This window comes from Rhipicephalus sanguineus, chromosome 1 (assembly GCF_013339695.2).
Source record: "Rhipicephalus sanguineus isolate Rsan-2018 chromosome 1, BIME_Rsan_1.4, whole genome shotgun sequence".
Lineage (NCBI taxonomy): Eukaryota > Metazoa > Arthropoda > Arachnida > Ixodida > Ixodidae > Rhipicephalus > Rhipicephalus sanguineus.
The window spans coordinates 332,168,370-332,189,879 of record NC_051176.1 but is presented as its reverse complement, the minus strand read 5'-3'; the positions used below and the strand labels follow the sequence as shown (position 1 = coordinate 332,189,879).

Here is a 21,510-nt window from a genome sequence, read left to right as displayed (position 1 = left end):
CAGATATTCATGCATAGCGAAGCATTACAAGGGAAAAATGCAAACATAGAAAATTTTGGGGAAATTTCTGAAGGCATATACGGCAGAAAAACTACAGCCATATTATTGAGCTTTGAACACCTTACACAAACGCCTTTGCTTAATGTCTAAACCAAATTTGGTATTAGAGCAAGAAACAATACTCTTAGAATAATTTTTCTGACAAACCACACTCAGACGACATTGTGCGAAATTCGGAAGGCTCCCACATGACCAAGATTTTTTCCCCTCCGAAATATTCTAGCAATTCACTGTTTTCAATGCACGAAATGAGCGCAATTTCTTTCGAGTACATTTGAGATGGTCGCCGAAATGGCTGGGACGTTTGGCGTGGAATGACCCATAGGTATAACTTTGTGTCCTTAACGCGAGACGAGGTCAAATAAAATCTAATTTTTCCACGTGTGTGTGTCCTTTTTCCATGGCTGTGAATAAAGTACACTATAGCAAGGGCGAATCAGAAGATAAACTTGTACCCTAGCTTAACGCTTCCGTGCTGTCACACTATGCACGCAACACACACATTCAAAAGCGCTCAACAATATATCCAAACCACAGTGTGCGCGCGTAACCCCTGTCGTGTTTTGTGCACGCACACTTCGAAACATCCACTTCAAAGTGGCTGCAAATGTCTTGCGCGCGTTATGCTAAAACTATCTATGCTTGTTTATCTCAATGTTCTTTTAGCGAGAATTGCATAAGATCTTCTTTGGAACACAGGTGCATGCTTTGCCTTCCGACTCGCTATTTCGTGTTGTAGTACCTTCTGTTCTGGTACCAGGTCTTGACCTGGGTGTCGGTGAGGTTGAGTTTCGCAGCCAGCTCCATGCGATCCTGCACGCTGAGGTACTTTTGACGCTCGAAGCTTTTCTCCAGAGTCTGCGTATAGATAAAGAATACGCTGAGAAAATTGATCGAACATGGTAAAGGTAAAGGGCATGGCAACATTACCCAAAGTCAGGCTTAATCTGACCATCCATTTGATGCAGAGGGAGTGGTATGGAAGAGAGGGATCGAGAGAGAAGATTATAAGGAAGCAGGGATTCGGCGCACAAAACGTTGATATGCATAACAGCCCTTCGCCGGTTTTTCGGGGCGCCGAATAACAGCGAAAATTCGAAAATTCGGAAGTGAAAATGTTATAACACACCATTCGATCGAATTGATTTCTCATATTCATCTCTTCCTGCGTATGTGTGCGCATTGTTTACGTTTGTGCATGAGTGTGGGTATCAAACCGGATACTATAGCGTCTGGTTAACATTCCCGCCTTTCATTTAGATCTATCTTTGCGCATGTAAATGTTATTTGATATAATTAACCTTGTTTTTTAGCAGTGCTCATGTCTTCTTGCGCTTCCGTGATGAGGTTGTGCAAACCTGTCCAGCTTTGTATTTTGATCAAGAGAGGGTCTTCAATTTATGTCAAGTAGTTGTTTTACGTATGTTGCCTCGCAGGTATGACAAATTAAAGATGAAAAAGTGTTGGCAAATCCCACCCACAGTGGGAATCGATGTCATGCGAAGCACTCAAGAGCTGGGCATGCCGCACTGCCTGACTTTGAGCTAAGCGTTACACGAGGCGGTTCGAGCATAGTGCGCGTGATGCGGGCTTACCAGGCACGTCGACTACGCTGTGACGCCTAACGGGTAGTTTTACAGTCTGACGTAGTCGGCACAGGCGTCCGAGCTAAACGTCAGTTACATCGGGGAGAGATGAACGCTCCGGAGCGCTGACGTGCCTATCGTATCAAAAGTCAACTGTAAGTGGCAGAGTCATAGCCGACAGTTAGCCAACGTTCACCACCAGTTAACCGCAACTAGCCAGAATTAACACGCACTAGCCGACAGTAAGCCAACAGTAGTCAAGAGTTAGCCACCTCTGGCCAACATTGGCAAGTACATGCCAACATTATCCAACAGTTGTCAACTTGGCAGTGCTAGTCGGCAGTTAGCCAACTTTACGCGCCATTAGCCAACTGTAGCCGACAGTAGGCCAACCAGCTTTCGTATTCTGCGAGTAAATGCGGCACATATCATGTCACGGAGTGTGTATCATGCCATGTCATGTATGTAATGTAATGCATATTCTAATATCCAGGTAAAGAAACGACTGCGATGACAGTCATTTATGCCATTGACGTCGTGACATGCTTATCATGCCATTCATGTCAGGAGATGACATGCATGCATGGATGCACATTCAAATGAAATGACCACGACGGCTTCGCAACGTATGCATCGATCATGCCATTCATACTGTTCACGTCATGATATAGATGACGGGAATGTCATACCATCCGTCTGAGGACCTGTCGCTCATGTTTTTCATGCACACACGTTATACCATGCATTGGTCGTTATACCAACTTACCAAGGTAATGAAAGGACTACCATTGTGTCACAATAACATTTTAACATTTATATTATGATATACATGACGCGCATATCATGCTATTCATGTAATGACTCGTCATTCATGTTCGTCACACCACTAATGTCATACCATGCAAATACTGATACATACCGCGTTAACGAGACGACCATCAGAGCACCAAGGCGTAGATAGATAGATAGATAGATAGATAGATAGATAGATAGATAGATAGATAGATAGATAGATAGATAGATAGATAGATAGATAGATAGATAGATAGATAGATAGATAGATAGATAGATAGATAGATAGATAGATAGATAGATAGATAGATAGATAGATAGATAGATAGATAGATAGATAGATAGATAGATAGATAGATAGATAGATAGATAGACAGACAGACAGACAGACAGACAGACAGACAGACAGACAGACAGACAGATAGATAGATAGATAGATAGATAGATAGATAGATAGATAGATAGATAGATAGATAGATAGATAGATAGATAGATAGATAGATAGATAGATAGATAGATAGATAGATAGATAGATAGATAGATCAAAGTGCCTTTGGTTCACCAGGAAATGCTTCGCATTCCATATAGTATATCAACTAAGTAGAATCGTTACGCCTTAAATAAAGCGTCGTGGCTCAATCTGCGAGAGAAAAAATGGCTGGCTGTTCCTTAATCGAGATAGATGTAAGCATGAAATGGCTACCGGCAAAACAGATTGGTTGGAGATGATACTAACCACAATCTTAATAAGCGGCCACGACGCGACGCAGGCCTGAATGCATAATGAGCCGGTATGAACCACTTTTGAACTGAACCTCACTGCAAGTCTAGTTCTCGGCCAAACACCATCCGCACCGCGCCGGACGCTGCCCACGTGGTCACGCAGCGTGGGGCCATCTCTCGAAGGAGGAGGCGCAAAACCCGCGCCGCGAAACTCACAGACCGATGGAGTTGAAAAGAACACAAGCAACCCTGTCTCTTTTTATGGTGCCCTGTAAGTTTATGGCGTCCTGTATCTGCCTGTGGAACGTCGCTATATTGGAAATGACAACACTTCAGCGTACTATAAGTAAGTTTCAGTGATATTGTGAACAATCATTAAGGAGAACGCGAAAGCAATATTTTTTGCAACTTGTCTGGGCATTAACTAGCGTATCTAATGCGGTCCTGTACAAAGGGTTTGGGGCCAGAGACCGCATTTTCATAACTTTTGACTGGTTGCCCGGATAACGTCTCTGGCTTTTGGCTCAAGGTTACTTGAAGCTCAGCGAAAACAGGAGCCAAAAGCATTTCATGCTTAAAATCTTTCTGCTCAGCCACTGAATACACCCCACACTGTCAATGTCCTAACTCATTATTTGTTATAGAAACACACACCATTGTGCTCCGTGGACACTAATTGTATGATTCTGCGATGGAGTAAATAACCCATTCTTAATTAAGCTATTTTACTAAGCTGCAGATTGGAGTATAAATTCGACGCACAGCTCATACCTGCGGTCACTTTTTTTTTCATTTCCTTATATACATCGTTATTTCCTCGTTACTTCTGCATTTTAATTAAACGCGATAAGTTAACTTCGCCTATGCTTTATCTATAAGCGTCATCTGTTTCTTCTTACGGTTCGCTGCGAGGTATACTTTTGCGGTCCCACGTCTAGTATGCACACACGGATTTGTCCTCGAGCCCTTCATGTATCTGGTTCGGTGCGATCTTGTCAGAACAAAAGCACGAACACGGTATGACGACAACACGAGTCGTTTGAGCACCGTGATTGTGATCGCAAACGTTTGGTCGCTGGCGTTGTGCCCCTCTATAGGTGGCAGTTGCCAGCTTGCTCTCTCCCTCTTTCTCTGTGTCCTTGTGTATCTGTGTATGCAAATCAAATAATAATAATGATGGTCACTAAACCTTGGGACTCGCACAGAGTACGGTGCTTAGAGGCGCACAAGGGTGCACCCGTACCGGACGTGAGCGCGCGAACCGCTTGCTCACGGCGCACGCTGAACCACCTGCGACCAACATCAGATAACACACTGAAGAAACAGCTCGATGCTTAGCAATTTCAAAGCGGTGGGCTTCATAAAAGGCAGTCGCAAAGTCACCTCGCATAGGGAAACTCGTTCCATAAAAACACGCATTCCTCGATCGCATCAATCTCAAAATCGCTGGTGTATATACACGGACGCTGTGTTCTGCGGTGTATACCTTAACTCCTGTAGCTGTGTACTCGTGTTTTACGATTGATCGGCGTGCATGGCCCGCAAAACTGCTCGCTCCAGGCACCGTGGCGGTATAGAGAATCCCGCGCATGCGTACGGCGCTCGCGACCTGTGACACGATGTTTGGTCCGACGCCTGTTTTACTTGCCAGGGCGTTTAGATTGGTATCATGCCATTTATCGTTACGCCAGTTTTTTATTCGCTAGCAAACGCACAGTGGAGTGCTCTGTGATGAGGTCGTCTCCGCTTCCACCGACAGAAATTTAGAAGACCCATTCGACGGTTGAACATATAGGATCTGGATGGTACGGTTGAGTGGAATTTATGAGACATCTACTTTGAAACGGGATGGCGGCTCGTGCCAGCAAGCTCACTCTTTTACAGGGAATAGCATTTTTTTTTATTTATTTAGATGTGAAAACATAGGAAGGTCTCTAGCATCTCGACTCCATCGAAACGCGACCGCCGGGGCCGGTATCGAACCCGCGACTTTGGGTTCATGTTATAACAAGACCTCTAACGATGTCCTTATATGTGTACACTGAAACTTGCTAACAGAACGTGCTCAATAATAATTTTCGTGCAGTTTTGTATGAATGCATAAATAGTTGTCATCGCCAAATTTTCTGTAACTCTGTGTTCCCAAAACCCTGATCTGCATGTTCGTTTGATTGTGTCGAGTTTCCCATCCGATTTCATTCTTTCGTTCTTGCTGTTCGCATGTGTATTGTTCCATCGCTTCCTCTCCATCACGCCGCGCTAATTTATAACTTTGTGTTTAACACCGTTTTTTATCTGTCGCTGTTTTATCGTTGGCCCTGCTGGACAGTTTAGTCAGCTCACTAAACCAACCCGTGAACTTTCTGGTAATAGGCAGTGACATGCATAAGTCGGCAAACTCACTCATGAGTCGACTCACTCAGACCCAGATCGAGCCGTGAGTCCGAGTGAGTCCGAGTGAATTATATTTTGGTGAGTCTGAGTCCGAGTGAGTCCAGTTGAGGAAAAGTTCGGTGAGCCTGAGTCCGAGTGAGCCCTAAGGGCAAGGCACATTTCGTGAGTGAGTCTGAGTGAGCTCCACATTTTTTGCCGACCTATGGTGACACGGTCAGTTTCCTTAGTTCTTGTCACCCGTTCGCCAAATAGACACTTCTTTTGAAGTGCCTGTAGACACTGCAAAACCCCCTATCCAGTTATATATAACAGCGGGCAGTAAGGTTCTGTGTATTTTTCGCGTCCATGCATCTACAGAAATTGTGGGCCGATCCCGAAGGCAGTGCAGTCTGATAGTGCGTTTCATTAAGTCGCGAAACTACCGCTTAGGTATATGACTCGGAATTGGATCCCGGGGACCCGCCTCAATAGTCTCGTGGTTATAGTGCTTGACTGCTGACCCGACGGTCGCGGGATCGAATCCCGACCTAGGCGGCTGCATTTTCGCCGGCTGCGAAATACTAATAATAATAATATCTGGGGTTTAACGTCCCAAAACCACGACATGATTATGAGAGATGCCGTAGTGGAGGGCTCCGGAAATTTCGACCATCTGGTGTTCTTTAACGTGCACCTAAATCTAAGTACACGGGCCTCTACCATTTCGCCTCCATCGAAATGCGACCGCCGCGGCCGGGATCGAACCCGCGACCTTCGGGTCAGCAGCCGAGCACCGTAACCGCTATACCACCGCGGCGGATGGCTGCGAAATACTAGATGCCCGTGTGCTTATCTTTAGATACACGTTAAAGAACCTAGGTGGTCGAAATTTCCGGAGCCCTCCACTACGGCGTCTCTCATGATCATATTGTGGCTTTGGGACGTGCCTCACGAATTCTATTCTCTTCGGATCCCGGGACTCTGTCTGCGTCGACAAAAGATACGGATCGATGCCGAAGGTAGTGCAGTACACTTCATTTACTTGCATACTACCAGTACTTGTCAGCGTTATTGACCAGTGCTAGAAAAACTTGGAGGGCTCTTGAGCTTCGCCTTCAACAGTAGAACGCGATATCCTAATCGGGCCCCATACGCATCGCCTTCAACCGTGCCTCAAGGAAATGAACGTTTGTGCGCGTAGCATTGGCCGTTCCAAACTATCATAGAATGCATACTGCAAGCACAGTTGTGAAGTGCCCATTATACGCACTAATTCTGCCTTTTGCAAATTGATGAAGTGCTATACTACGCGTCCGTAAGGTGCCACAGGCAGCTGGACACTTTGTAATGGGTGGGCAGCTTTAAACCACCTACTCGTTGCACAATTCAAATGCTTTGACGTCTGGTGCGATTCTACGATTCTGCCGCGCAATATTACGTGCGTTAAGGAGACTCAAGCACTGGCGTCGCTCCGTGTTAGAACACCCGCCTGCCGCGCAGAAGGCCTGAGCTGGATTCTCACTCGGACCGAAGATTTTTTAATTATTTGTTTATTTGCATCTATCTCAAGTTTTCGCTCACGGAAAACGCAGATTTTTCGCTCACAACCAATGACGCCGACGGCGACACAGGAATTTCTGCGGAACGAGCTCTTTAACGCTATTGCGTTAATATCTCCGGGCACACGCAAGTGTGATATCGAGAAGTTCATGACCATGCACTTCGTATAGGTTAGCCGCGCTGACACTACCGTCGTTGGATACTTCAGTCGTCGTTGGGTACTTCAATGTGAACATTTTAAAAGCAGACAAAGAATGGTTCACTCAGTTTGTGCTATAGAAGAGTTTGGTTTGAAGAGCCAAACCTATCCAACTTACTCAAGTACTCAACAACGGTCGTGTAGATTTAAAGGGGCCATGGTAACCAATTTTCGATCATAATACGTGTTATGTAGGTTAATCCTAGTGCCTTCACAAACAAGCTGGCGAAATTTTAGTACATTTGGTGGAGCACTTAATTTATAATTGAATATTTTTATAAAGACGCGAGTGGCGGGAGAGTCGGGCAACACTGGAGCACTCGCGAGCCATGACGTAAAATGCTGCTTGCTGTGCGAGTGTTTGCATTGCGGTGAACAATTTTTGTGTTCCCTGATCAGCTGCGCGTCTAATCACGCTATTTCGGCTTTCTTCAGCTTGGCATTGAAACTGAACGATTTGCAGCGGCTGAAACTTTGGTAGAAGGCGACGACTTCGTTCCGTGCAGCACATGACGTCACACACGCCTTGGCAAAATGGCGGTCGCAGCGGTGGGCGGATTTTTTAGCCGGCGGCGACTTCTATGGCTTGTTTTGCACTGAAATATTCTTTTACAGTGCATTTTTCATATATGTATAGGTACAATAGACCCTCTACTTCTATTTTTCGCAAATTGTTGGGTGACCGTGTCATGGCCCCTTTAAGTTTGGCCAAGAATCCGTCTAAGGTTGTATTCAAACCAATCAGTGTATAGCGCAGATACATCTCATGATAATTTTGCCGGCAGTTCCATAAAATATTTGTATAGACACTGTCCCAACGTGGGAGCGGCCCGCTGCGCGCTGAGTCTCGCACTTCCGGAGTTTTCAATAAAGTTTTGCATCGTCATATATGTTTTGGACTCTGCCCACAAAAGCATTATTTGTACGGGGGCGATCGTATGTGCACATAGTGGTCGGCAATGTCTTTTTTTTTCTTATTTCTTCGTAAATTCGATATAAATTTCATGATGCTCGAATAACCATCTCTGACGCAGCCTACCTTCCCACGTTGTCACACACAAAGAAAAAAAATCACAGTAATCACAAACTTACCGTCAATAGCATTACCAAATGATGAAAACAAATACATGTACCCTTGCCTGACCCTGTGTGATATGCTACAGATTCGCTGGTCGTCCATCTTCACAGAGCGGAATGGCTCAACTTTCCTCTTCATATTCCGCACAAGTTTTGCCCTGGACCTGCCGCTCTCCAAAGGACTTTACGACTAGCGCCAGGACGCGCAGCGATTGCAGTACTCGGCCGGGGTTCACCACCATGCAGCGCTTATATTACGTGACGCGTAAGTGAAATTAGTTTCTTTTTTGAAACAAAGGCACCCGTGCTACCCCGCTTTGTGCCTTCTGCGGTGACATCGGGGACATTGAACATTTATTTGGCTTTGCCCGCAGTTTGATGTGGAAAGAGCAGCGATGGTCCGCAGCTTGCAAAAAGGTTGTCATAGGCACCGGATATTTGAAGACAATTTTTCCTGAAGGGCCCGCGGCAACGAGGAGGAGCGTGCAACAAATTTTGCTGGTCTTCCTGCGAGACACTGGGCTGCCCAACACGTGGTGACAAACACCTAAAAATCAGGATATGCTCAGCCGGAACAATAGCCGGCCATGCAGGCCAGGCCCCACCTGCTGCAACAAACCACCACCACCACCACCACCACCACTGAATAAACCAACTGCAGCCGACGCTTTCGTCAAATTATGCTCTGCTAGAAACGCAGCGGCAGAAGGCGTATTCGGTGGCTCGCGTTGAAGGGTGTTGGCATAGCATGCGTGGCAGCAAAAAGCGCACAATCCTACTAATAGTTGTCACTTGTGTATACACAGACAGCACGGCCTTATACGTCGCGAAGATGTTGCAGCGTTACCACCGCGTTTTACGCGGGTAAAATAAACATTGCAAGACAGTTTGAACGGCGTGAACTTTTTTTTTTTTCGGGGGGGGGGGGGGGGGGGGGGGTGATGCGTGACTCGTATATGTGGCCCTGTTCTCTCCAAGCATATGCGTGCGCACGGGGGAGGGGTGAGAGGGGGGGGCAGCCACATAGGAGGGGGGGGGGCGCATAGTCCGCCACATACATTGACTTAATAGGGTGGGGGGAGGCGCTGCGATGAACCTTCACACCCCCCCCCCCCCCCCACCCGTCCTGAAGGGGAACCCTGCGCGCGCCTGTCTCCAAGTTATAATTAGAGCTCTATCGTTGTTCGAGTGGAGAACAGCGAAGAAGTTTCACCGCGTAAGTCATATATATGCCCATTTTGCTTCTATGATATTTCTGTTTGTTTACAGGCATACACATCCTCTCAATATACGGTAGCGCACATTTCCTCTGTATGAAATTTCTTTTTTTTTTCTTTCGTCTCAATACCTTCCACGCTATCGACGCTAGCGCACACTCGGCCTCGTGCAAGAGCGCGTTCAACGTCGGCGACGTGAGGCCAGCGGCAGCTCTCCTAAAATTGTCGGTCCTTTATGCGCGCGGGCGCGTTTTTCGGCCCGGTTCTGGGAAATCGCTTCTCGCTGCGAAAGCACGAGGCAGTGCAAACGCCACCGCCGCAACAGCACTCCCGGGTACTGCCTGGTCCTGACTGTAGCACGCGCTGTCTCTTGGTTGCACACTTGCGTGCAGCAGTACCGAAAGCTATATTTCTCGCGTCTTTTTAGCATGCCTATACAATACGCGCGTCTTGCACTTTCCAGGCGTTCCACTAAAGTTTGCACAATAATCGTTCTGACAAGGACGCTGGAGTCACTTGCCATAATGGCAATCGACGTGATGAGTCTCGTGTCCCGTAGGCCTTTGTCACGCATTTATGCCCAATTAACACTCCAGAGGAGTGTAGGTGGTGCCGTCGTGCAGGCGCCAGCACTTTCGTAGATAATGAAAATAATAATAGCAAGATAAAAAAGAAAAGTCACGGGTTTACATGCTTGAAGTGGCTTGTATTTGTCCTGATTTGTACAGGGCCCACGTTCGCAACACCTCTTATACGCTTAAATGCTCGTAAGAAAAAAAAATGTTTTAGCCAATGCTGACGCTTCAGCAAGGACATTCTACTAATGGCGAAAAGCGCTTATGACTTAAACGTTTTTGTGAATTCAGCCGTGTGTACTTTCTGCGTCTGCAAAGTCGGGCAGCTTTTGCACGGTTTGAGACTATCTGCTAATCTGAGAAATCGATTAAGTACCTTTCAAGTCAGTTTGCCTCCGTTACCCTTTTAATGCGACTAGCATTTCTTTAGTTGTAGGACTACGGGTTACGGATAAGTGAATGATTCAGCTTCCGGTGTGACGTCACCTCCCCCTCCCTCCCTCCAAACACACAGCTGACGTCAGAACAGCGCATACGTGTAATGTACCGCGGCGGATATAGATACATAAAAATGATAACAATGTTTCCAACAGCGGGTTATGAACTCAGCGCCTCCATAGTACCGAAGCCAGACGCTATAATAACTACGCCTGAGGCGCATGCCTCATCAGGCGGAACATACCGCTGCGGCATGTATCAACAATGAAGACAGATATGCAAGGAAGCGCGCTCAGACGCTTGACGCGTTTCCCATAGCGCTGGCGGTTTTGTCAAGAATTTCATTCCTGCAAGCCAGTACATTGAGACTCTTAGTGCGTTTTCACAACGCTGACTGAATGTCGTGGAGTCACCGTTACGCTATTCACACTGTCAATGATAGTTGACGCGAGTCAATTTACTGCTGTGATTGTTCTTACGTGCCTCATTCCGCGATTGTTATCCCGGTAGAACGATACGGGGGAGACAGCGCTAATGGGGTTCTGCATTTCATTGGCGCACGTAAACAGGAGTGGCTCCCAGTTTTACGCGCCAGTGCTATGCGCTACGTAAGCGCTGCGCGCAACTGCAGTGAGATGGAGCCCATAGTGAGTGAGCCCGAGAGAGGGAGACAAAGGCAGCGAAATAAGATGGCGCCGCGTCCGTGCGTGCGAGACTTAAAAAGGGCGGGCGCACAGAAAGACGCGGATGTCGGTGATTTTCGTAAAGAGGCGCGAAGATAAGGGACCGGTTTGTTGCAACGCGATGGCGGCTCTAGTTTAGCGCCACCGCCTTTTTCGTATACATGGTTCGAGCGTTTCTCCGTGGAAATGCGCGGGCTCCGGGTTCGTGAGTGATGCAGGCAGTGCTGTCAGTGCCGCGCAATACGTTGCGAGGTGCACGCAAGAGCAGTTTATGTTTGTATGTATAAGCGCTTTGATGTTCCTCCGTCATGACGTACAGGGACGCGCTAAAAGAAGGCAATAGCAGAGGAAGAAGGGGAAAACAAAACTGAACTGCAGAGCGGGGCTGCGCTTGCCGTACGACGAGATTCGAAATTCATCAGCCCATGAGTTCCTGCGGGAAAGTTCTCAGTACGGGGAACAGACACGAGTGCAACGTCACTTCCAAGGTAGACGCACCGCTAAAGTCCAGGCACCTCTTCGGTAATAATAATTGCTGGGGTTTCACGTCTCAAAACCACGATATGATTATGAGGGACGCCGTAGTGAAGAGCTCCGAAAATTTTGACCATCCGGTGTTCTTTAATGTGCAGCTAAATATAAGTACGCGGGTCTCTAGCATTTCGCCCCCAACGAAATGCGGCCGCCGTGGCCAGGACTCGATCCCGCGACCTTCGCGTCAGAAGTCGAGCACCATAACCGTTAAGGCCGAGACAGACGGTACGATTTTCCGTGCGATGCGGCGTCCGACACGGCGGTGGGGGAGAGGGAATGGTGGCTGTCCGATGCTATGAAAGGTCACCATTCCGGTTTTCCCACCGCCGTGTCGGACGCCGCATCGCATGGAAAATCGTACCGTCTGTCTCGGCCTTTAGACCACTACGACATATACCTCTTCGATGGCGAGGTGATATAGGTTGTTTCTGTAGTTGGTAGAAAAGGCATAATACCTTAAACTGTTTCTGTTATGCGAGTCGCGAAACACACAAGAGAGGATAAATTAGGTAAGAGCGCATAAATCTGCGAGAGAAGTGGATACACTGCATTCAGAAATTCAATACCCATGGAAATATAGTAACGCTATCCGCAGATACGGTCTGAGATTGCCCGAAAGACCAAACGCTGAAAAAACGAGAATTCAGGCAAATTCGACACGCAGGTTTACTTAAAAGCACGCCTAGGCGCAGCCTACTTTCTCTCTTTCTTTCTCTCTATTGGTTTTCGAATAGTGTAATAGTACAAGTGCTCCTGAGAAAGGGCGGATATGAGTGGTTATTTTTAGCAATTATGAGCATGCCTTGTGTGTGCAATCAAACCGAAAGCACATATCGTATGATCAGATGTACAGTACGCATGCTAAATGTTCGTTACAGCGTCATTTTTCCAGTTTATACTGAAACTGAAGCTACCCGACTGAATACTTCTAAAACCTGCGCTAAAGACGATACGTACACTGCGTGAACAGAAAAGCACTAACCCTGTGCCGGATCCTAAACGTGTGGAAAGAGCATCTTATGTGCAACGCTGCTGTCGTGGTGCGTGCTCCTTGACTTCTTCATATGGCCTATATGCAGTCAAGACTTCTAGGAACAAAAGGTTCGGTGGATAATCTTTCAAACGCCAATAAGGATCGACCCCGGTAGTCTTCGACCGCCGACGATTGCTTTTATGGAGTAGTCTTCCCCAGTGTGTGCTGGAAAAGTTGCAAGCCTTCACTGACATGACAGTCTTTTTAGGGGTTTATGCATCCACAGGCAACACGCGGTTTCAGTATAATTGCTGTGTATTGTCACGTTGTTGTGACGGTGAAGTACGCGGAACACATGCTCTTAAAGATGAAACTCTTTATTGGGCGAGCTTGTGCCCAGTGCAAGCAATACTCGTTGTACAACGATAGCGGCGAGCACGGACGTCGGTCGTCGGTAATCGTTGGTGAAACGCGTCGGCTTTTACACATGCAGGATCGGATTACAGCGTTATCGACTGTGGTTGCCTTAGTTCAAGAGTCAACTCGACTGCTCTCGTCGCGCGTGCGAACTTATCAGAAGAATCTAAAACAATAGGAAAGGTTCCCAGACCTTCCGACGCGGCCCGCGCCGAGCGGAGGTTACTTGTCCGGTCACATGGACATACAGAAAGGAGCGCGCGTGGCAATATCTCTAGAGCGCACGCTCTGTGTCGAACAATCAGGGAAATTTCAATGGAACATGCAGGTTCTATTGTACGGTCCATGGGCAATCTTCCCCAAGCAGCATTCAGTTTCGAGAAATATATACGCTGATAGGCCCTTATTTTCCCCTCTGTGTTTCATCTTCTCTTTTTTTTTTTTTTTTTTGCATACTTCGCAGCGAACATTACGAAGAGAGGAGTGCCTTCGCGGCGTTAATGACGCGTAGATAGTCTAAAAAGCACTGACTTCTGCGAACACAAGGGCCCTTCAGATACGTGGTACGCAGCTGGAAATTTTGCGCCAATGCACGCCTAATGAGCGCTTCACAGTCGTGGCGGGAAGGTTTCTTTCTTCGTTTATGCGCAAGCGTGGGACCACATAGGAGGTGATTCTGAATGCTACACCCACAAGGAGTTCGATACATAACGGCTGAGTGAAGCAGCGCCTGTACTTTTCACCTGGTCTGCCGGTCAAAAGGTGAGGCCTATACAGCATGAAAGGGTCTCTGTGAGGACGTGCATATAAAAAGAGAAAAAAGAATGCCGACAGACTCCCTATGGAGTAGGGCACCCCTGGGGACTCGCAGAAGCAAAGTTGTCTCAGCCTGCGCGTGAAAACGGTCCTTGCGCAGCGTAATTGGCGCAGGCATCTGCCACGCTGGTAAGTGTAGAGAGATGCGCGCGTCCCAGCAATGAAGGTCGACCGTTCAAAGCTGAAGTCGTTGCAGGTATTCAAAGTGCGCGACTATGCTTATAGGTTCCTTCATAAAACGCTATACGTCGCTTCATTATATACCGAATTTCCTGATGGGGATATGTCAACGGATTTAGTAAAAGCCTTGCGCACGCGTCGCGGCGACGATTTAAGGGTTTCGGCGTAACGTTGGGAGATTTAAGGGCGCGGCAAAAAACAAGCAAGGAATGACAAGTATACACGAACACGAAGCGATTGTCAGGACATTCGTTGGGCGTAGCTTCACGAAACTTCGCAGTGCTCGCGGGCAGCATCGCTAATTTTTGCCTGTCAGTCGGCTTCAATACTCTACCGGTTCTTCCTTGTTCCTGGAGCAATAATTGCCTTCATTTTTCACTGTATAACTTACACGAGTATACCGACCATACGCGACTAAGTATACCGCACGCGCCAGGCTGTATCGATACGGGATAAATTTGAATATAAATTTCAAGCGCGAACTTGTTTCGAGCTAATTAAACTTTGCAGATTTAGCGCCTTTAAGTGCCGGCGAATCGCAAAGGGCGACTAAGCTCGTTGTGAAGACTGAAACGGAAGCCTGTCCTTGTCTATAATCGGGATCGACGGGAGGCGCTCGGGCATTAATGTGGATAGAGTTTGAAAATATAATAATATTTGTTGGGGTTTAACGTCCCAAAACCACGATATGATTATGAGAGACGCCGTATAGTGAAGGGCTCCGGAAATTTTGACCACCTGGGGTTCTTTCACGTGCACCTAAATATAAGTACACGGGCCTCAAGCATTTTCGCCTCAATCGAAAATGCGGCCGCCGCGGCCGGGATTCGATCCCGCGACCTGCGGGTCATCAGTTGATTACTATAACCACTAGACCACCGTGGCGGGTAGGTTTTCAAAAGTGCAATCACTCCACTGATAACGCTGTCGTTCTTCGTCTTTAATGTGCCCCCTGACAGAATAAACACCGGATATAGACCGACATGATAGGAATTTTTTTTTCTCTTTACCTGATAAGGCTATTGGTATATTTGACTGCGCATTTCAACATCTACATTGTGTATATCATTCATACATAAACGTCCTCCATCTCGAATTCACTCACAGAGAAAGAGAAATCCTTTAACGAGATGCTGGAGAGATTCACCTTACATGCTAACCCAGGTTCTGGGTGATGATTATGATATATACACTGATAAACATTTAACAGCACATGCAGACACTCCCACACCTAGATTACACTATTTACAAAGCTTTGTCGAGGCTCGTGGTCCGCAAGTGCGTCAACAGCACTTTCGTGGCGCGTAACACACAGGTGGTACTTTGCCACGGGCCGAGAATATGCCGCAGTTCTAAACTCGACTCCTGTTGAAGGAGTAATGCCGCCTTCAAAGACGTAGCGTATCGCCTGCGGTTTCACAAAACATGTTGCAGGTCTTCTGGGGCGTTATATTGAATGCATCTTCGCGAGTCAGACAGTTTAATCTTGCTCTTGAAGTAGTTCGTATAGGTGACGTGTAGTCTGATGTGGTGTTGGCATGTTTGATCTTGTCTGTTTAGATCTCGCAACATGTACAGCTCACAAAATGGATCAATTTTGTACAGAGGTCCGTGCTGGGGTCTTGCATCTGTACAGAAGGATCGCTGGAAACGGCAAGCGTGTGCCGATACGAGTCCTTCCTCGAGAAAGATATCTCGACCATTTCTGTCGACGCGCCTTGTCCAGCTATGGCAGCATGATCAACCTGGACGTTGCCTTGAATTCCGCAGTGGGCTGGTATCCAGTCATAAGGAAGACAAGAAAGCTTTTGGATGCAGTGTGTACTACATTGGAGCGTTTGGGATGACGTAAGCAATCTAACTAAAAGTCCACATTAGGCTTCAATAATTCATGTATTCTAACTAAAAGTCAATGTTAGGCTTCATTCGTGTATAGCCAGCCTGTCTATCCTCCAAGCACATCCCACTCCACCGGTGCTACAGAGCCAATACAAGCAGATTGCCCATGCCCACTTACGCCGCCCCCGTTCGACCAAAAAAAGAAAAAAAAAGTTCCAAAGACGCACATTTTTCTTGTCGTGCATGCGTAGCGGCACCAAAAGTATATCAACAAGGTTTCGAGTTGCTTGCGTTTGGAACCACAATGTTCCCAAGCCATTATGGAAAGTTTTCACGCCCTACAAATATACCTACCTCTTCAAGTTCAATGTCAACGCGCATGCCTCGCGCGTTAGTTTTTTTTTTTTTTGTTCCATTTTTAAAAGAAAATTCTGCTTCGTTTTTTTTTTCTCCAGAGCTTCCGGCAAACGAAAGTTGCTTCCGCATTGTTAGGCGCACGGGCCCGCGTTCATGAAAGCTTCTCGCATTGCTTGGGGAAAAAAAAAAAAAAAAAAGATCCTCCGGTCTGTCAAACGCTCATGCGCCGTTTTCTTCGGAACCAACCACGCTTGCACCGCCAAGCAACCTTGTAGACGGAGCGTGGATAACAAATATCTAGAGCTCGGCGCCGTTCAATGCCGCCGTTCACACAATGTTCTGTATGTATACACGGCCGCCTCTTTTCAAGAAAGCGCCGACGCGGCAGTAACAAGGCGTGCAGGGCTCTAACGCCCTATTAATGAGTCTCACACGCACCCCTGACCTCCGAGGTGGGAGTCCCGCGCAGGAGTCAAGGAGGAGCGACAATGGCGGCGGCAGACTGGTCCGAATGCTGCACGACGCCCCATCGCGGCACGCGCTGCGTGAGTCGGCGGCTGTCGCCACCGGGAGCCGCGGTGAATGACAAAAGGACACGGCCGTGCAGGCGCCACTCCACGCTGCACTTCATTTCCATAACCGTGACGCGTATTATTGCGACTTAGCGAACACGGAATCCTCACGCTGCCGGACCGTCACCCACTTTAGGAGCGGTCACACTGTATTTCGAAGAGATGAAAAAAAAAAAAAAAAAAGCCCGAACCTCGTTTGATTGAAAACGAAGTTTTCTGTCCGTGATCAAGGAAGAGGAGCTCCACGTGAGAAAAAAAAAAAAAAAAGAGAACGTGCGAAACGCGTGCGATTCCGAACTAAACTCAGCGTAACAAGGGCACGAAACACTTTCGACGCATTCTTCGCTCCAGACTCGCAATAGGCAAGTCCGTTTTGGGAAACGACAGCCGACCGAATTAGCATTCGCTCTCGCTGCTTTCATACAGGGCCGTGGCTCGGCGAATGGTTGTGAAAACCGTACCCACTTCGGCCACCCGCGGTGAGGCATGGCTATCCGGGACAGTGTATATAAGGGGGGTCTCGTGCGACGCGTTGCTCCACTCATACGGGACCGCGTGCGTGTCCAACGCGAACGGTTTTGTATATAGTAGCCCGAACAAAAATGAGCGGGCTATATACTTGCGCGCGGCTTTGTGATTTCGGGAGCGAGCGTAGCGAAAACGGAGCTCCGCTGTATAATGAACCTGAAGGCACCCACATCGTTTGATTCCCCATGCTGTTTGCGTGTTCGCTCGGAACTCTTTGAAAGTCTCAATGCGATAGACCATATATTAGGTTTGTTCCTCCGTTTGTGCAGCTCAAGTTCATTATGCATGTTGATGAACGTACACCGATGCGCTACAGTTGACACGCATCCACGCACGTGATCGATGAGACTGGGCGCTTTTTTTTTTTTTGGTGTGTACCCTGCAGCTGTGGGGTCAGTGTCAAGGCGTTTATCTAGATATGTATAGTCTGAAAACCCCGAAAAATAAAATAAAAAACAAACAAACAAAAGAACAACCGGTTCAGTCGCTTGTTGGGCTGCATCTCAAAACAATACGCGTACTGTTTCCTTACTTAGTTAATTGTGACACAATCGATGGAAGACGAAAAAAAAAAACGCCCTCTGCGCATGCAAGTCACATGGCTTACTACGTCTCAGAGGCGCAATATTTTTTTCGCGTTTAACCCTAACTTAATGTAGTTTTTTTTCTTGCATATATAACGCAACGACCCGCTCTTGGGTGACAACAGGTAACTCCAAAAGAGTAATCGAAGCTTTTGTTTTGTTCTATGTGTTTTAGTGTTCTGGGTAGCCTGCACTTCCCTATAAGAGTGCGTAATATTTGCCCTTGTACAAAATATAATAAAATAAGCATATATGTACCTTTAGCTGCTGCTCAGTGAATGCTGTCCGCGCTTTCCGCGGTTTCTTGGGGCACCTCAGGGAGATGGACGGCAGGGAGTCCTCGTCTGCGGAGAGAAAATGACGATGTGAGGTCAAGTGAACATGAACTGCTAATCAGAAGAATATCGTGAAAGTGAGTTTTTAAAAGTGAAGTTCGAGAAGTTTGAGTGGCTTCATGTACCGGATACCTAATGCTGAATACAGCATCTTTTTCGTTTCAAAGACTGCTTATGCCGGCCACTTTTGCTAGTGGTAAGCCCGCTTCCAAAGATTTGGCTGAGGCTGCGCTGACGAATCACTTTAAAGTACGAATGCCTTGGAGAATACGAGCCAGTATTCCTGATTAGAAAGGCCTTGTCTTTTCTGGTTCAAATATGGCACGTGCGTGTTGCTTTCCACTGTGTCTCCGCTCTATTCAGCCACTGATGACGCGCAGCACCTTTTGTCCCAGTTTATGGCACAGCGTGAATTTAGGATTTTGAAGGTATAGCGTTGCACGCGCCGTTTATATGGCTGCAGCGGGGCGAGCAAACTTGATCAGATGAACAGTTCCCACAGATTGAAACGCGACATTCTATAGGACAAAGTAAAGCAACTTCAGTTTCCACTGTCTTCAGTCCGTGTCATGTCGGCGTAATTTCGAGTCGAACACTTACGTGAGAGCCAACATCAGATCCTTTAGCGGCCAGATCCGCAGCCACATGACGCGGTTCTCTCGAGCAATAGCGCATATATGTATACCGGTCGTTGTACTAAATGTTTTGACGTCGCGTTTCAATACGTGAGCGTTTTACGTGTTTATAGTCATATACCTCAAAGGATGGCTTCCAACTTGTGATAAATATGATTTCGAAAGTACTGAAGAATCCTTCTTCGTTAGCAAGAACGCGATCCGATAAGGCATCTTTTTCAGCATTTATATACTATACAGTGAAGTAGGCGGTTGTGCCGCGGTTCATGTGCGTGGAACGGATTCCGGTAAGTCGTAATAGCTTACTATGACCCTTCCTCACGATGTTCGTGTAGGAACAAAACGCCGTCTAGGTCCAACTCGTGGTTTTTCCTGCTGTTACACGATTTTCCTATACTGAGAGATCAAAGGCGAGCTTCCATATTTTTCCGCTCCCACTTTACTACATTATCGGTGACCGGACGTTTTCAGCAAATGTCACAGCGTGAGCTTCTAGTCCTGTTCAATCATTCTATCAACAGGGGCGAAGCGGATACTGCGCTTCGTCGGGGCCCACGAAACCTTTATTTTCCCTGGTTGAGATAATAAGACACACAACGCAAGGACTGAGGACAACTTTCGAAAAGAACAAATGGCACTGGCGTTGCGTGTAGTCTCAGATCCATTAATATTTTACTATGTGCTTGCGTGCCATGTGTCATTCTAGCAGCAAGTTCACCTAACAATCATTCGAGCGCAGATATTTGACTGTTGATCAACTCATAGTCTATGTCTTCCAGGTTCCTGTGACGACACTATATGTGCTATGTTCTCATTGCGCAGCTAGAGATATGCGTTTTTGCTTTGAGTTAATGATGCGATCAAGAATAATAGGCACTACATGACCACTTGATGGACAGCAGTCCATGCATAAAGTTAAGGTGCGCCATTATTCTGCCTTCATCAACAGCTTCTGTCCCTGTATTCTCACCTGTGACTCACCTTTAAACGGTTTGAATATTTTGTGCGTGACAGGCTTTATGTAACGTAATGTTTGAACCCGATTTTGAAACTCGCGCGCAATGGTTTTTGAGAGACGCAACCCCTATTTCGTGCCTTCAAGGCACAGTGCCACAACCAACTACTATTGCAAGTTTGTTTCGGTTTATTAACGAACAATACTTGGTTCGTTGGGCACAGTTTACTTGCACATCAGTGGCGTACCAACTCGTTCGCGAGTGGGGGGGCTGGCATCGCTCTCTGGCCGCCATACACACACACACACACACACACACACACACACACACACACACACACACACACACACACACACACACACACACACACACACACACACACACACACACACACACACACACACACACACACACACACACACACACACACATATATGGGGAACTACATTTTCTCTGAATTTGACGTGTTTTTTTATATTCACAGAGATGATTAGATGATTTGCTTTTCAAAACTGTTTGTTTTCAATAAAGGAAGAATCTTCACAAACAGATTGTGCAGGCTCGGCCGTCCTAAACTGCGACAACACAGCACTGTTTAATAACATTTTGGAAATATTGCCGTGAAGTTTAAAAAGTACAGCCACATTTAACCTGTTCTTCATCTGAGCATTCCATCTGCAAACTTCACAGTCTCAGTTTGGCGTTGTAAATACGATGAGTATGAAGAACCTTAAATTCTCACTTATTAAACAAAACATGTGGCTGACAAAGCAAGGTACTTCGCAGAAGTCTTCAGGATAAGCCGAGTGCCAATTGCTTTACTCTTAGAGCCCTCTAATATAAAGTCTTTCTAAAGAAGAAGACCAAGTTCAGTTGAATAATATTTATGGAAAACACATTGAGCTGGTTGTGTATAGTTATGAGATTATAAATGACTACGAATTTATATACTAGATGTCGTTCCTTGCCCTCCTATTTTTCCCAGCTTGGGTGAGGGGTGGACGGGAAAGCGGTGAAGTGGCCCCTTTACTCCTGCCCTCCGGCCCCTCCAAGTAGATAGCCTACGCAAACTGTGTAAGCTCAAATTTTCTTTGAAAAAATGTGCGTGATTATAACGTTAAACCGCATTGTCTCCTTCCGTATAGGTCGCTACCTATACGGTTAATGATTGGTCGAAATTTTCTGGGTCACGTTCACAGCACCTGCTCGTAACACGACGCAACAAATGACGCGCAAGTGATTCACCGCGTAATTATTAGTTACGCATGACTGCGTAAAGAAAAAAATAATAATAAACTTTTTTCGATACGGTGTATTATTGGTCATTGGTTCTTTGCTATTCGTCAAAAATTTTCGGTGTGCCAAGATCGCCTCCGTGTTAGGCGGCGTCACGAGTATGCGAAAACTCGCGGCGTTAAAATGAAGTCTGCACAGTGGGCAGCGCATTACTGTGCTGAACAATATTTTTTTCCGGAATAGTCACACAGTGTCTCTTTCTCAA

At 46.8% G+C, this 21,510-nt stretch overlaps 1 protein-coding gene across 1 annotated transcript in view; it reads right to left on the bottom strand.

Moving 5' to 3' along the window:
- LOC125756948 (barH-like 2 homeobox protein) overlaps positions 1-21,510 on the bottom strand; it is a 119,563-nt gene that overhangs the window by 2,374 nt on the left and 95,679 nt on the right. Inside the window, exons 2-3 of the mRNA XM_049412016.1 lie at positions 18,342-18,427; positions 803-918 (exon numbers count right to left, since the gene is read on the bottom strand). Coding sequence (XP_049267973.1) covers positions 803-918; positions 18,342-18,427 — 202 coding nt within the window. The remainder of the gene's footprint in view (positions 1-802; positions 919-18,341; positions 18,428-21,510) is intronic.